The 15,038-nt window shown below is 34.4% G+C and overlaps 1 protein-coding gene across 2 annotated transcripts in view; it reads left to right on the forward strand.

Moving 5' to 3' along the window:
- LOC108740664 (retinal guanylyl cyclase 2) overlaps window positions 1-15,038 on the forward strand; it is a 59,343-nt gene that overhangs the window by 13,722 nt on the left and 30,583 nt on the right. For both annotated transcript variants that reach the window (XM_025974062.1, XM_025974063.1), the window contains exons 5-6: window positions 4,128-4,280; window positions 4,553-5,301. In XM_025974062.1, the coding sequence (XP_025829847.1) occupies window positions 4,128-4,280; window positions 4,553-5,301 (902 nt within the window). The remainder of the gene's footprint in view (window positions 1-4,127; window positions 4,281-4,552; window positions 5,302-15,038) is intronic.

Genomic DNA, 15,038 nt, shown 5'->3' on the forward strand with positions numbered 1-15,038 from the left:
ATTACGCAACCCAAGGCCGAAGCCCATGTCATTCTAAATTACCTCTACACATTGGCGTATTTGAATCCCAAGCTCGGGTTAGAACGTTCCTGTTCTATAAAATATTGATTATTTTATGTACCGGCAATAGTTTAGAATGCTAATGCTGAAATTCAGAATTTCGTATGAGGGATGTACATCCTAAGTAATATCTAATTTATAAAGGTAGACAACGGAGGAAGTCCCCTCGCCTGTTGGTTTCGAACTCAATTATAGAGTTTCGAATGTGAATGGCTTCTAAAATGACACGCTAGTTAGCTAATTATGTAACAGATCGCAAACTTTTGTTTGATTCGATATAGCGACGTCTCCAGGGGAAATGTACGTATGTATGTATGTAATTGGAAACAAGCAGAGGAATATCAAAAGAAGTTATAATTGCAAAAATTTTACTTTTAGTCGCCGAAATAAAAGCGACGCTTTGCTAATTGCCACGGTAGCGCCGGTGTCTACTTAATGATAACTTTTATGTAGAGGGATGGAATTGTGTTACTGAAAATGGAGATATTTTCACTTTATAAGTCGTGAATAAAATTTACCTACTGCAAAATAAATTACGTACTAGCTGTGTATTCCAGTATTACGTAAGCAGACATAGGGGTTGAGCGTTTCAATTATATCTTTTTAAATAATTTATTAATCTTAGGGAAGATTAAAAACCATAAAATATTTAATAATTTCAAATCAAATTGTAGCGTTTATAAGACTCTTAAAAGACTTTTTTTTTTCAATAGGTTTTCTAATAAGAGGCGGGGGATCTAAAATCAAAAAAAATTAATCCAATCTTGAACGTTTCCTAGTTATTTATATACGTATGATATAGATTATAGATAACTCAATTGAAATTGACTTCCGTTTTACTTGCTTTCATTTTGAATCTTTTAATTGTAATTCTGTAATTCATTTTTAATTGGGGTGTCCCAAATTTTACAGGAAACTACAGCAAAGATTGTATGTTTTTTATTAACCTTTTAAGGTGTTTAAGAACTACATGATATATATATGTTTTGTTATTTCTTAATTTGTATTTAATTAATGAGGGCTCCATTTTCCACCGTAATAAAAATATCGTGAGTGATAAAAGCAGTTAATAAATCTTGATGACGACATATTAAGTGGTATAATACCTAATAATATATTTTTTACCAATGAAAGTCCTTCGTGACCGATTCCGCAGTGGTTTATCCGAAATAAGTTGACGTTTCCGGGAAATGTCCAAAGCAAAAGGAATAGAATCGCGATCGCGGGTCCAAAAATAAATCATGGCGGTCACGGACACAATTAAGTGGAAAGTAACATAATAAAAATCAATATCCCTTGTTTTGAAGCCACGGACGAACGGACAGCGGGAGCAAACTAATTTTTCTTTTGGTAATGTATTTTCTGCACGGGAACAAAATACCACGGCGTTATATCATCGGATCTTCTTGTTCACTTTCGTTCGATCATCCCCTACTGGAGATTGATTTTCTTTTACCATGCATGAATATTTATGGTAGGGAGGTATTGGATCCACTTTTTGCACCCTTTTAAGATGCTTCAGGAGCTGCGCGTGGTGTCACATTCGATTCTATAAGAATAACTAAATTACAGAAACATTTTAAGTGATTGCTTGTGCACCAATTTACATGCGCAACATAGGCCCCTATTTTATCTATAAAAAAAAAGGATAGCGGGGTTGTAGCAAAAATTAGTGGGTGTGCTAATCGAAGATAATTTAGCTTTGTTTCAAAATTGTACACAGGAAGCAAATTCCACACAAGTAAATGAAACTATCTGGCACCAGCACCCCAAGGAGCTCTCTCCCATGAAGCCTTGCGTGATGTAGCTTCCTGACATTAAGTTTATAACAGAAATAAAAAAAGAAAAATTATTAATTATATATAAACAGGTGAATATTTTATAGACAAATAAAATGTTTTGAGAAAGTTAAGGATTCACTAAATTATTTGAAAGAAAAACTCATTTAAAACCAAAGAAAACGTTGTCATTTATAATTTTCAATCATAGTTTATTCCACGGAGACAAAAACCTACTGTGTATAACTGTCAATGTTTTTATTATACTAAAGAAATCCTTCAACTACCCTCAGTTGATATTACAATTAGATACCATTAATTTGCCACTTCTTACTTCCCTAAAATGCTCTAAGGATAATAATCGAGTTAAATTTTATTACATTCATAATTTTACGATTTTTAAAAATCTTTTCTTGCGTTCTTTGTTGGTTAGTCTTTCATGATACTGGCGAAGCATAAAAAAGAAAAACAATTTCCTCTTTTAGTAAAAGGAAACGAGTATAGAAGAAAACGTTTTAGGTTTGTAGCCGCCGGCTGTCTCTGACTAAATTGAATGTTCCAGGTTTGTCTCTAAATTCCTCTCTTTAGAAGCAAGAAACTTTTACAGAGTACGTACAAAGTCAATAATTTAGAATATAATACAAAAGACACGACAGTATCGTGACGTAAATGGCGTAACTTTTATTTAATGTTTTGATTTATATATTCGCTTATTTTTATAAATGCCGGTTCCATCAATGAGAATGAATTTGGATGTGTCCATTTATTTACCGATGTAATTATCTTTAATGAATATGTTCTGAGTATTTCGTGACTACTCATTAAAAGGGGTTAAAACTTACAATTAGTTTACGGTAACTCTCATGATAAATAATCTGTTCGTGTTGATGGGCATTTTTCCCTCCCTTGTTTGCAAACAAATGAACACAACTTTTAAAAATCTGACTAAAGATAGAGGTTTTCACACTTTTCTTTTGCAATTTTTAATTAGAGAATTGGAATTTCTCAAACACTAGAAATCCACGAACCACTGCACAGGGTCAAATCGGTCTAAATAGGGAATACCGTAAAAGAATTTAAATAGGGTCAGGGTAAGTTTTATATGGCATTCAGTTAAAGGGTAGATATATGGCATTCGCGTAGGGTCGTATCAGTCTAAACAGGGCATGCTGTAAAAGGAATCAAATGTATCAGAATGTTGAGACAGGGGCGCATCGGTGTTAATAGGAAGGACGTAAAGGGTTCTGACAGGATTTCAGTATAAATAAGGCATGCCTTAACAGGATGTTGTCTCTCAGTCCCTGATTAGGGCCATATACAAAATAGGAGATACCCTAGGGGCCTAGATGCCATAACGTATTTCCAATGGATTAATCTGAAGTAAGTTAAACAATTTGTGTTTTTGATTTCGTCTCATATTTGGTGGAATACCTAGAATTCGGGGTGCCAGTTAGATTTATAACTTTTAGTCGATAAAGTTGGTTCTTTACCGTAAATAAAAATACACCCTCGTCAAACCTGAAAGAGATATAAGAAAGAAAAATTGCAAATATCGCTTACATTTCGGTCTCTCTTGCTCCACGAGAATTCCAATAATTAACCTATTTTCGAGGGAAGCATTTTCAGTTCTTTTGTAAGTGAAACGTCCCAGCACAGCGTCAGAAATAGCAGCGAGAAGGAAAACCGTACGAGACGGAGGGTGTTTGAAGAGTTTTGCTTTAATTCGTTTATTTCAACGTCAACTGGCGAATTGATCGACGAATTTCAAGCCTCTCTGGAGACAAAAAAACGAAACGGAATCGGTGAAATGGGTTACTATTATGAAGCGAATACAAAGGGTGTTAACAGTCATTATTTTTTTTTTACATATCAACGCAGAGAAAGAACGATCAGCGAAACAAATAAAGAAATTTGAACGCTCGAAGTGGGATATTTTGTAGGTTTCGAATAACAATTAAAGTATCACACTCAATTCATTTCTCATCGTAAATTGCCTTTCCTCAGCTTTCACAAATTGAAATAAAAATTTTAGATTTCTTTTTCGTTTGTTGTAATATCCAATATTAATAATTTGCCACCAATTTTTGCACAAGGGAGTCTTTGTTCTTGCCATTACAAAAATGTTACGACATTACGACAAACGTGCTGAAAGTACTCCATTTATTTTGGCATTCGTTAAAGTTGCATAAGGAAAGTTTAATGAACGCGATTGTTGCAGTCAAACTATTATGAGACACCGTTCCTTGTGTGTAACGTTTTACTTCTTTTTCTTCCTTTTTTCTTTTCCAGGAGAGGGATGGTGGCCGGGGTTGTCGCAAACGCTGGACGTTGAATTGCGAAAATCGGGGATTGTTCCGCGAAACTTTTTCATTATTTCCAAAAGCACGACGGACTTCCAACTCCAGGGAAACTTCAAAGCACTCGTTAAAAGCAACTGTCGAGGTAAAGTAACCGTTGTGCGTAAGCTTGTACATTTAACAACAATTAAACTAGCAATGTTGTATGTAAGTATGTGTGTGTATGTACCTAAATAATGTAATTACCAATACTTTTGACATAATTAATTTCTGCTGTAAGAGAAAGAGAGAAAGATCTTAATTAATTTTGTGCTACCTACACATTTTTCTCTTCGAGTTCTTGAATAGCAATTTTAATCGACTAATACCTCGTCGGACATGTTCTTTTGCTTTGTATTAAGCGATTTTTTTTTCTAGTGCTGATAATCTGTTCCTCAGCGAACGATATCGGTCGAAGAATTCTAGACTCAGCGAGTAATTCCAGCTTGATTGGGACGACTGGGGCGTCCCTGATCCTGCTGGACGTAGCCGCAATACCGTCGTGGAGTTTCGAACTCATTGGCGAAGTAACGTCGACGATATCGTCGATTGCTTTCGATCGACCAGCCACCGACCGCATAAACAGTTCGAGTGATATTTCGCGGAAGAATTTCCTGAATCGTTTCGGTTCGACCTTTACAAATTCGATATTGATATTTTCCGAAAGCGGCGGTAAGAACGGGACTTTGGAAAGTCTATTGTTGGATAAAATTGAAAGAGCTCTCGCGATGTTTGATGAGAGTGAAGGAGCAAGGGACGCGACAGAGTATAATTTTTACGAAATTCAACCGTACGACGAAAGGAATAATTTGCGGGCGATTCTGCGGGTTTCGAAGTGCGAAAATTGTAGCGAATTTAAAAGTGTTCCAATTCAGGCCAATTTGGACGAATGGCTTCTTCGTCATAAGACCGACGACGATTGCGAAAACTGCGAGAGCGACGAGTTCGCGAAAATCGTGAGCGTGATTGTTATTTTGGGGTGCTCGTGTGTGTTTGTTAGCGTGATTTTAGGAGCAGTTGCTCTTGCGAAATATCAAATAAAAAAGAAAAAACTGTCAAAGGGGCCGTATAAAGTTTTACTGACGGCGACCGACTTCGTTTTTCCCCAAATCGCAGACAGCCGGAGGGTAAGTCTGCTTTTATTTGCTCGTTTATGAAATATGAATCACAAATCAATAAATCGCAATTTTTTTCTAATCTAACACTTAGTTGTACCTATTGAATAAGGACATAAAGTACTTTTTATCCAGAAAGAAATACTGATCCCTAGGGATAGAGAAATTAATCTCATGTGGTCGTCGATAATCTCTGACGAATGTAGGACATCAACGCGAGCGAAGCCGAGGCTAAAACCTATCATGAATTTTTGTACATACATTATCATGACTATAAAAAAGGGCATAGGGTACCTTTTATCCAGAAAAAGAATATTGCTTCCTAGGGATAGAGAAATTAATCTCATGTGGTCGTCGATGATCTCTGACTAATGTAGGACATCAACGCGAGGGAAGCCGAGGCTAAAACCTATCATGAATTTTTGTGCATACATTATCAGGACTACAGAAAAGGGCATAGGGTACCTTTTATCCAGAATAATAATACTGCCCCCTAGGGATAGAGAAATTAGTTTTATGTGATCGTCGATGATCTTTAACATAATGTAGGACATGAACGCGAACAAAGCCGGGGTTAAAACCTATCATAAATTTTTGTACATATATTGACAGGACTACAGAAAAAAATGCTGTTCATTAGGGATAGAGAAATTAGTTTTATGTAGTCGTCGTTGAACTTTGATATGTATTTGTTCAGATAGAGCTGGTTTAAATTTCTATATGTTTGATGAACTTTTTGTCTTCCCTTACTTATAAAAAACTAATGGAAAACAAATTTTCGTTTCTAAAGAGTGACTTAACGACTTTTTCACCTTTTTCCCTTGCTGCTTTTTATTTTATACTTTTCTTAACGTAACGAAACAGATTGCGCTGTTTACAAAAGTTTGGCAATGAACCAATATTCGTTTTCATTACTCTTACGTACCGTGCAAGTTAAAACGTTTAGCGAGGAACAAAAAGCATTTTAAATTGTGCGAATTTCGTGCACCGGCCATTTCAGTGACTTCTATTTGGACCTCTGTAAGGATTATTATCTGGAATGATGAGATTATCTTGTATACGTGGGTTTTCAGAACAAGTCTGCAATTTCGTAACGCCCGGAGCACATGGAATTTCAGGGAAATTGAAAATTAAACTTTTACCATTTCTGCATAATAAAATAGGTATTATGTACACCTACTGTATACCTTTCGAAACTTTTGATGTCATAACAACTCCTGAGAGATAAAAGGGGAAGAAAAATAAGCAAAAAAGGATTATAATACCCATTAGATAGGAGGTATAGAGTGGAGACAAGTTTGCGGTTTTTATCTTGAGGGATTCTTTTGCATAAAATTGTTGCAATAACATTGTTTTTTAAAGAGTTGGTTCAGGGAGGCTTTACTCTAATTTTTTTTAATGAAATTCGTCATTTAAAATTAAACGTTTATGTTATAAGGCAAATAATATATCGTCATTACTAATGAAAATAACTATTCACCCCGAAAGCTTTACAAGATCACCCGGTTGAAGGTAATTTTATGTTGTTGTCTATGTAGAACAATAATTTAATCATTTATCTATGGAAATTTTTCATGAAATGTTTTTGTCCTTAAAAATTGGTACCTAAAGTTTTTATTGTATCTTACTGGCTACCAATTTTGGTTCATAAATAACTATCTAGAAGCTAACTTATATTCCAGAAGCATCAGCTGCAAATTCCTTCAGTCCAATTGCCGTATTGAATGAAGACTTTCGATGTGACTCTCGGTTAAACTTATTATCGCATTTTGAATTTCAATTACTAACAAAATTGATTTATAGTTGACTACGGCGACAAAGTTTAGATTGACCCAGGCAAAATAATGCAGGAAACGAAGTTAAATTTGGGTTTCCTGACTGTCGCCTTTTATTGGAATTTTTATAGAATAAGCCTAAACCAAATTGCCCGACTTGTACGGAATGTAAATAAGGAAATTATAACGCATAAAAAATTTTCTAATCTTTTCAATTTTTTTATGTTGATATAGATATTACTGAACAAACTGCTGTGAATAATAACCATTACAATGTTAACTCAAATGATTCTTTACTTATATATCTATATATATCAATGAAAAACATAAGCACCTATAAAACTTTAACCCTTTTAGGTCAATAAGAAATTCTGTATTCTATAAGTTAAAGTTAATAAATAAATATCAATATGTCAAGCTTATCAATATTAAAAATTTTGCATAATATGATACACTTCCTTTTATTTTAACCCTAGTTTTTCATTTTTAACATTTCTACTAATTGTATTTGAATTTGTATGCGAGTTTCCAATGCTAAGATACTCTCTCGCAAATTAAGCCGTAGCAAATATTTACACAACACTCAAAAAATTTACCCTAACCGTTATCTTCAACTTCCTTTTGTCCTAAAGGTAATATTAAATTTCTACCCCCGAGTTGCCGCATTAGATATGCCCTGCAATTAGCATCTAAAACTTCGAGAAATTAAAGGCCTAACACAAAATTGCCGAGGCTTAATTTTACCTCGTTTCATTTCGGTACATTCAGCTTTAATTTTCAAAATTAAATTTTGTTTCTTCATTGCGTAATGGCCTGTTCTAATTATTATTTTACGTTAATAATCAACAATAATTATAATTTAACGGTAACGTAGCAAGACTGATTTAGTATTTGAACAATCCATTTGAATAAAATAATTCGAATAAAATAATTCGAAGTGGTCTGTATTCTGTCGAAACTGCCAGACGCGGATCGCGATTTCGATCTTTTTGGATCTCATCAGNAGATACAAGAAGTCTAGGAATTGTATACAATTCTGAGGCTATTTAGGAAATGCATAAAACATTGTTTCAAAGATTTTTTAATACACAGTTATCCTAGTAAATGTATACATTTCCTAGGAATTGTATGAAATTCCGAACTAATGCTTTCTGCGAATAAAATTAATAAAACAAGTTAATAACTGAGAATCAGAGTTATCTGTTAATTTAATAAATCGCCCGATCAGATGACGCAATACCTTCCCCTCGCTCCGCTATCTCCGCATACCCCTTATATTTTGAATGTAATTGCTATTTAGGAAATGTATAGATTTCCTAGGAAATGTGTCTAATATAACTTATTTCGCACATTCCCGGGCGATTTTAGGAATTATATACATTTCCTAGGAATTGTATACAATGACGGATTACACACATTTCATATATATGTATTAAATTGCAGATCATGATTAGATTTACAGACGTAAGGTAAATTTATGTATGGTTTAAGATCAGTTTTACTGTGGATTTCTGATAAAGACAAAAATCAAAATTGTGGATGTAATGTCAAGACCAAAATTACAGATATAATAAGTTCAGTTCAAAATAAAGACTAAGTTTATGGGTGCAAAGTAAAGACCCAAGACTACCATCAGTAAAATCTCTATAGGCAGGCATTTACCATTGAAATAAACGAATGGTTTACAGTTTCTATTGTTATTGTTTTTACAAAGAAGAAAAAAAAACAGAAACTGCTACCTACGAAAATCCATTTCCTTGTGTCGTCTTCTGAAGGAACGGGGAAACTCTGCAAGTGCTCGGAAGTCGCAAGGGAGCTACTTATACTCCGTAAAAGTGTATACATCCCCTTAAGTACATGTTATACATGAGCATCATTCCGGGAATTAAATTGTTACTTTTCGTAAATGGAAAATGTTTCGACTCGAGATAAGGGAAAAGAGACCATTCCGTAATTGGCCGTGTTCAACTAGTTCCACAATCTTAACGTTGAATCTATTATATGATCCTCTTCAAAAGAAAACTCGTCAGTCTAATGAATGGTAATTATCATTTGTAATGAAAACGATAACAACAATTGTACAGGCTTTGAATAGTAAATTTCTGACTTAGTTGGAGAAAAATGGTCAAGTTTTAGGAAAATGTAAAGATTAGTTTAGGATAGGAAAAAGCGGATGTGCAAGTCCAACCAGGCTTAGGACTGATGACCTTAAATTAAATTAATCTCCAAGTGGCTATCAAAATTTAAGGTTGTCTTTTAGAATAATACTACGTTTATTTATAAAAAGTTTCTGGGCAAGAATTGGCAACGTACATAGACTAATAAAGTAAATATCAACAACCTACTGATACACATAATAATCTTTAAATCTTTGCTCTTCGCTGATAGTATGCACTATTTTGCTCTGACCTATGACACTGACACATTGACTTACTTCTAACGACTTCGACTGTCTACATAGATATGTAATACGAGCCTATAACGTTAAAAGAACAAAGAACTGCTCTAGGCTGACTGTAAAGATAAACATCGCCATCACACCTAATCTAATCTAATAAATAACAAAGAATGCATGAATACAAAAATACAAAAGAAATACATCACAGATGCTACTAAGTAGCAGTTGATTGAATGCGGTGTTGCATTTCCTGCGTGATCCTACCAGAGCCGGACTGTTTTCTCGAACACAGTGGACTTTCGGACCACCAAACATTTAATTTTATTATTTATATGCCCTGTCCCCTCCTGCAAGCTTGCTATATATTTTAAAAACACCCTGTATAAAAAAGTAGGCAGGCATTTCTTAGAAATAGCTTTAACGATTGTATGACGTATAGTTATTTATGTTGTAAATATAAAATAAATGAATGATCATGAGGATTGCGTGATTCAGGTTCTTTTATGAGATTAGCATTTTGATATACGATCCACACCCCATTTGTTTCTTACTTAACGAACTCTATTAAACGTGTTTCGAGAATAATATCGGAAAGAGGATTTGGGGTGAGGTTCTCATTTCCATATCGAATTTGAAAGCGAAATTCGCAAGACGTTAGTGAAAGGTTTCGCTGATTATTACTTTCTTTATCATAAACTTTGTTTTTGTCACCGAGAGTGCTGGGTAAGGGATTTTTCAGCCAGTTGAACGCAGTAAATAAAAATATACAGTCTTCACAATATTTTTTATACCTAGGTATAATAGATCCAGGGATCAATATCTGTAGGGTAAGCAGTTTTCTTCACCTGGAGTCCTGGGGAAAGACTCATAAGCAGTTTAGAATGTCATGAGCCAGCAGAAGCGAAGCGAAAATTGACTCAGTTGTTAACCCTGTGCCTTATAATACAGTAAGGGATGAATCACAAAACAAATTGTATACAGTGACGGCTAGAGATGTGTTAGAAATCAAGAGCAGGCGATGTTTTATAATTACGCAACCCAAGGCCGAAGCCCATGTCATTCTAAATTACCTCTACACATTGGCGTATTTGAATCCCAAGCTCGGGTTAGAACGTTCCTGTTCTATAAAATATTGATTATTTTATGTACCGGCAATAGTTTAGAATGCTAATGCTGAAATTCAGAATTTCGTATGAGGGATGTACATCCTAAGTAATATCTAATTTATAAAGGTAGACAACGGAGGAAGTCCCCTCGCCTGTTGGTTTCGAACTCAATTATAGAGTTTCGAATGTGAATGGCTTCTAAAATGACACGCTAGTTAGCTAATTATGTAACAGATCGCAAACTTTTGTTTGATTCGATATAGCGACGTCTCCAGGGGAAATGTACGTATGTATGTATGTAATTGGAAACAAGCAGAGGAATATCAAAAGAAGTTATAATTGCAAAAATTTTACTTTTAGTCGCCGAAATAAAAGCGACGCCTTGCTAATTGCCACGGTAGCGCCGGTGTCTACTTAATGATAACTTTTATGTAGAGGGATGGAATTGTGTTACTGAAAATGGAGATATTTTCACTTTATAAGTCGTGAATAAAATTTACCTACTGCAAAATAAATTACGTACTAGCTGTGTATTCCAGTATTACGTAAGCAGACATAGGGGTTGAGCGTTTCAATTATATCTTTTTAAATAATTTATTAATCTTAGGGAAGATTAAAAACCATAAAATATTTAATAATTTCAAATCAAATTGTAGCGTTTATAAGACTCTTAAAAGACTTTTTTTTTTCAATAGGTTTTCTAATAAGAGGCGGGGGATCTAAAATCAAAAAAAATTAATCCAATCTTGAACGTTTCCTAGTTATTTATATACGTATGATATAGATTATAGATAACTCAATTGAAATTGACTTCCGTTTTACTTGCTTTCATTTTGAATCTTTTAATTGTAATTCTGTAATTCATTTTTAATTGGGGTGTCCCAAATTTTACAGGAAACTACAGCAAAGATTGTATGTTTTTTATTAACCTTTTAAGGTGTTTAAGAACTACATGATATATATATGTTTTGTTATTTCTTAATTTGTATTTAATTAATGAGGGCTCCATTTTCCACCGTAATAAAAATATCGTGAGTGATAAAAGCAGTTAATAAATCTTGATGACGACATATTAAGTGGTATAATACCTAATAATATATTTTTTACCAATGAAAGTCCTTCGTGACCGATTCCGCAGTGGTTTATCCGAAATAAGTTGACGTTTCCGGGAAATGTCCAAAGCAAAAGGAATAGAATCGCGATCGCGGGTCCAAAAATAAATCATGGCGGTCACGGACACAATTAAGTGGAAAGTAACATAATAAAAATCAATATCCCTTGTTTTGAAGCCACGGACGAACGGACAGCGGGAGCAAACTAATTTTTCTTTTGGTAATGTATTTTCTGCACGGGAACAAAATACCACGGCGTTATATCATCGGATCTTCTTGTTCACTTTCGTTCGATCATCCCCTACTGGAGATTGATTTTCTTTTACCATGCATGAATATTTATGGTAGGGAGGTATTGGATCCACTTTTTGCACCCTTTTAAGATGCTTCAGGAGCTGCGCGTGGTGTCACATTCGATTCTATAAGAATAACTAAATTACAGAAACATTTTAAGTGATTGCTTGTGCACCAATTTACATGCGCAACATAGGCCCCTATTTTATCTATAAAAAAAAAGGATAGCGGGGTTGTAGCAAAAATTAGTGGGTGTGCTAATCGAAGATAATTTAGCTTTGTTTCAAAATTGTACACAGGAAGCAAATTCCACACAAGTAAATGAAACTATCTGGCACCAGCACCCCAAGGAGCTCTCTCCCATGAAGCCTTGCGTGATGTAGCTTCCTGACATTAAGTTTATAACAGAAATAAAAAAAGAAAAATTATTAATTATATATAAACAGGTGAATATTTTATAGACAAATAAAATGTTTTGAGAAAGTTAAGGATTCACTAAATTATTTGAAAGAAAAACTCATTTAAAACCAAAGAAAACGTTGTCATTTATAATTTTCAATCATAGTTTATTCCACGGAGACAAAAACCTACTGTGTATAACTGTCAATGTTTTTATTATACTAAAGAAATCCTTCAACTACCCTCAGTTGATATTACAATTAGATACCATTAATTTGCCACTTCTTACTTCCCTAAAATGCTCTAAGGATAATAATCGAGTTAAATTTTATTACATTCATAATTTTACGATTTTTAAAAATCTTTTCTTGCGTTCTTTGTTGGTTAGTCTTTCATGATACTGGCGAAGCATAAAAAAGAAAAACAATTTCCTCTTTTAGTAAAAGGAAACGAGTATAGAAGAAAACGTTTTAGGTTTGTAGCCGCCGGCTGTCTCTGACTAAATTGAATGTTCCAGGTTTGTCTCTAAATTCCTCTCTTTAGAAGCAAGAAACTTTTACAGAGTACGTACAAAGTCAATAATTTAGAATATAATACAAAAGACACGACAGTATCGTGACGTAAATGGCGTAACTTTTATTTAATGTTTTGATTTATATATTCGCTTATTTTTATAAATGCCGGTTCCATCAATGAGAATGAATTTGGATGTGTCCATTTATTTACCGATGTAATTATCTTTAATGAATATGTTCTGAGTATTTCGTGACTACTCATTAAAAGGGGTTAAAACTTACAATTAGTTTACGGTAACTCTCATGATAAATAATCTGTTCGTGTTGATGGGCATTTTTCCCTCCCTTGTTTGCAAACAAATGAACACAACTTTTAAAAATCTGACTAAAGATAGAGGTTTTCACACTTTTCTTTTGCAATTTTTAATTAGAGAATTGGAATTTCTCAAACACTAGAAATCCACGAACCACTGCACAGGGTCAAATCGGTCTAAATAGGGAATACCGTAAAAGAATTTAAATAGGGTCAGGGTAAGTTTTATATGGCATTCAGTTAAAGGGTAGATATATGGCATTCGCGTAGGGTCGTATCAGTCTAAACAGGGCATGCTGTAAAAGGAATCAAATGTATCAGAATGTTGAGACAGGGGCGCATCGGTGTTAATAGGAAGGACGTAAAGGGTTCTGACAGGATTTCAGTATAAATAAGGCATGCCTTAACAGGATGTTGTCTCTCAGTCCCTGATTAGGGCCATATACAAAATAGGAGATACCCTAGGGGCCTAGATGCCATAACGTATTTCCAATGGATTAATCTGAAGTAAGTTAAACAATTTGTGTTTTTGATTTCGTCTCATATTTGGTGGAATACCTAGAATTCGGGGTGCCAGTTAGATTTATAACTTTTAGTCGATAAAGTTGGTTCTTTACCGTAAATAAAAATACACCCTCGTCAAACCTGAAAGAGATATAAGAAAGAAAAATTGCAAATATCGCTTACATTTCGGTCTCTCTTGCTCCACGAGAATTCCAATAATTAACCTATTTTCGAGGGAAGCATTTTCAGTTCTTTTGTAAGTGAAACGTCCCAGCACAGCGTCAGAAATAGCAGCGAGAAGGAAAACCGTACGAGACGGAGGGTGTTTGAAGAGTTTTGCTTTAATTCGTTTATTTCAACGTCAACTGGCGAATTGATCGACGAATTTCAAGCCTCTCTGGAGACAAAAAAACGAAACGGAATCGGTGAAATGGGTTACTATTATGAAGCGAATACAAAGGGTGTTAACAGTCATTATTTTTTTTTTACATATCAACGCAGAGAAAGAACGATCAGCGAAACAAATAAAGAAATTTGAACGCTCGAAGTGGGATATTTTGTAGGTTTCGAATAACAATTAAAGTATCACACTCAATTCATTTCTCATCGTAAATTGCCTTTCCTCAGCTTTCACAAATTGAAATAAAAATTTTAGATTTCTTTTTCGTTTGTTGTAATATCCAATATTAATAATTTGCCACCAATTTTTGCACAAGGGAGTCTTTGTTCTTGCCATTACAAAAATGTTACGACATTACGACAAACGTGCTGAAAGTACTCCATTTATTTTGGCATTCGTTAAAGTTGCATAAGGAAAGTTTAATGAACGCGATTGTTGCAGTCAAACTATTATGAGACACCGTTCCTTGTGTGTAACGTTTTACTTCTTTTTCTTCCTTTTTTCTTTTCCAGGAGAGGGATGGTGGCCGGGGTTGTCGCAAACGCTGGACGTTGAATTGCGAAAATCGGGGATTGTTCCGCGAAACTTTTTCATTATTTCCAAAAGCACGACGGACTTCCAACTCCAAGGAAACTTCAAAGCACTCGTTAAAAGCAACTGTCGAGGTAAAGTAACCGTTGTGCGTAAGCTTGTACATTTAACAACAATTAAACTAGCAATGTTGTATGTAAGTATGTGTGTGTATGTACCTAAATAATGTAATTACCAATACTTTTGACATAATTAATTTCTGCTGTAAGAGAAAGAGAGAAAGATCTTAATTAATTTTGTGCTACCTACACATTTTTCTCTTCGAGTTCTTGAATAGCAATTTTAATCGACTAATACCTCGTCGGACATGTTCTTTTGCTTTGTATTAAGCGATTTTTTTTT

The sequence above is a fragment of the Agrilus planipennis genome, unplaced genomic scaffold (assembly GCF_000699045.2).
Source record: "Agrilus planipennis isolate EAB-ADULT unplaced genomic scaffold, Apla_2.0 scaffold177, whole genome shotgun sequence".
NCBI lineage: Eukaryota > Metazoa > Arthropoda > Insecta > Coleoptera > Buprestidae > Agrilus > Agrilus planipennis.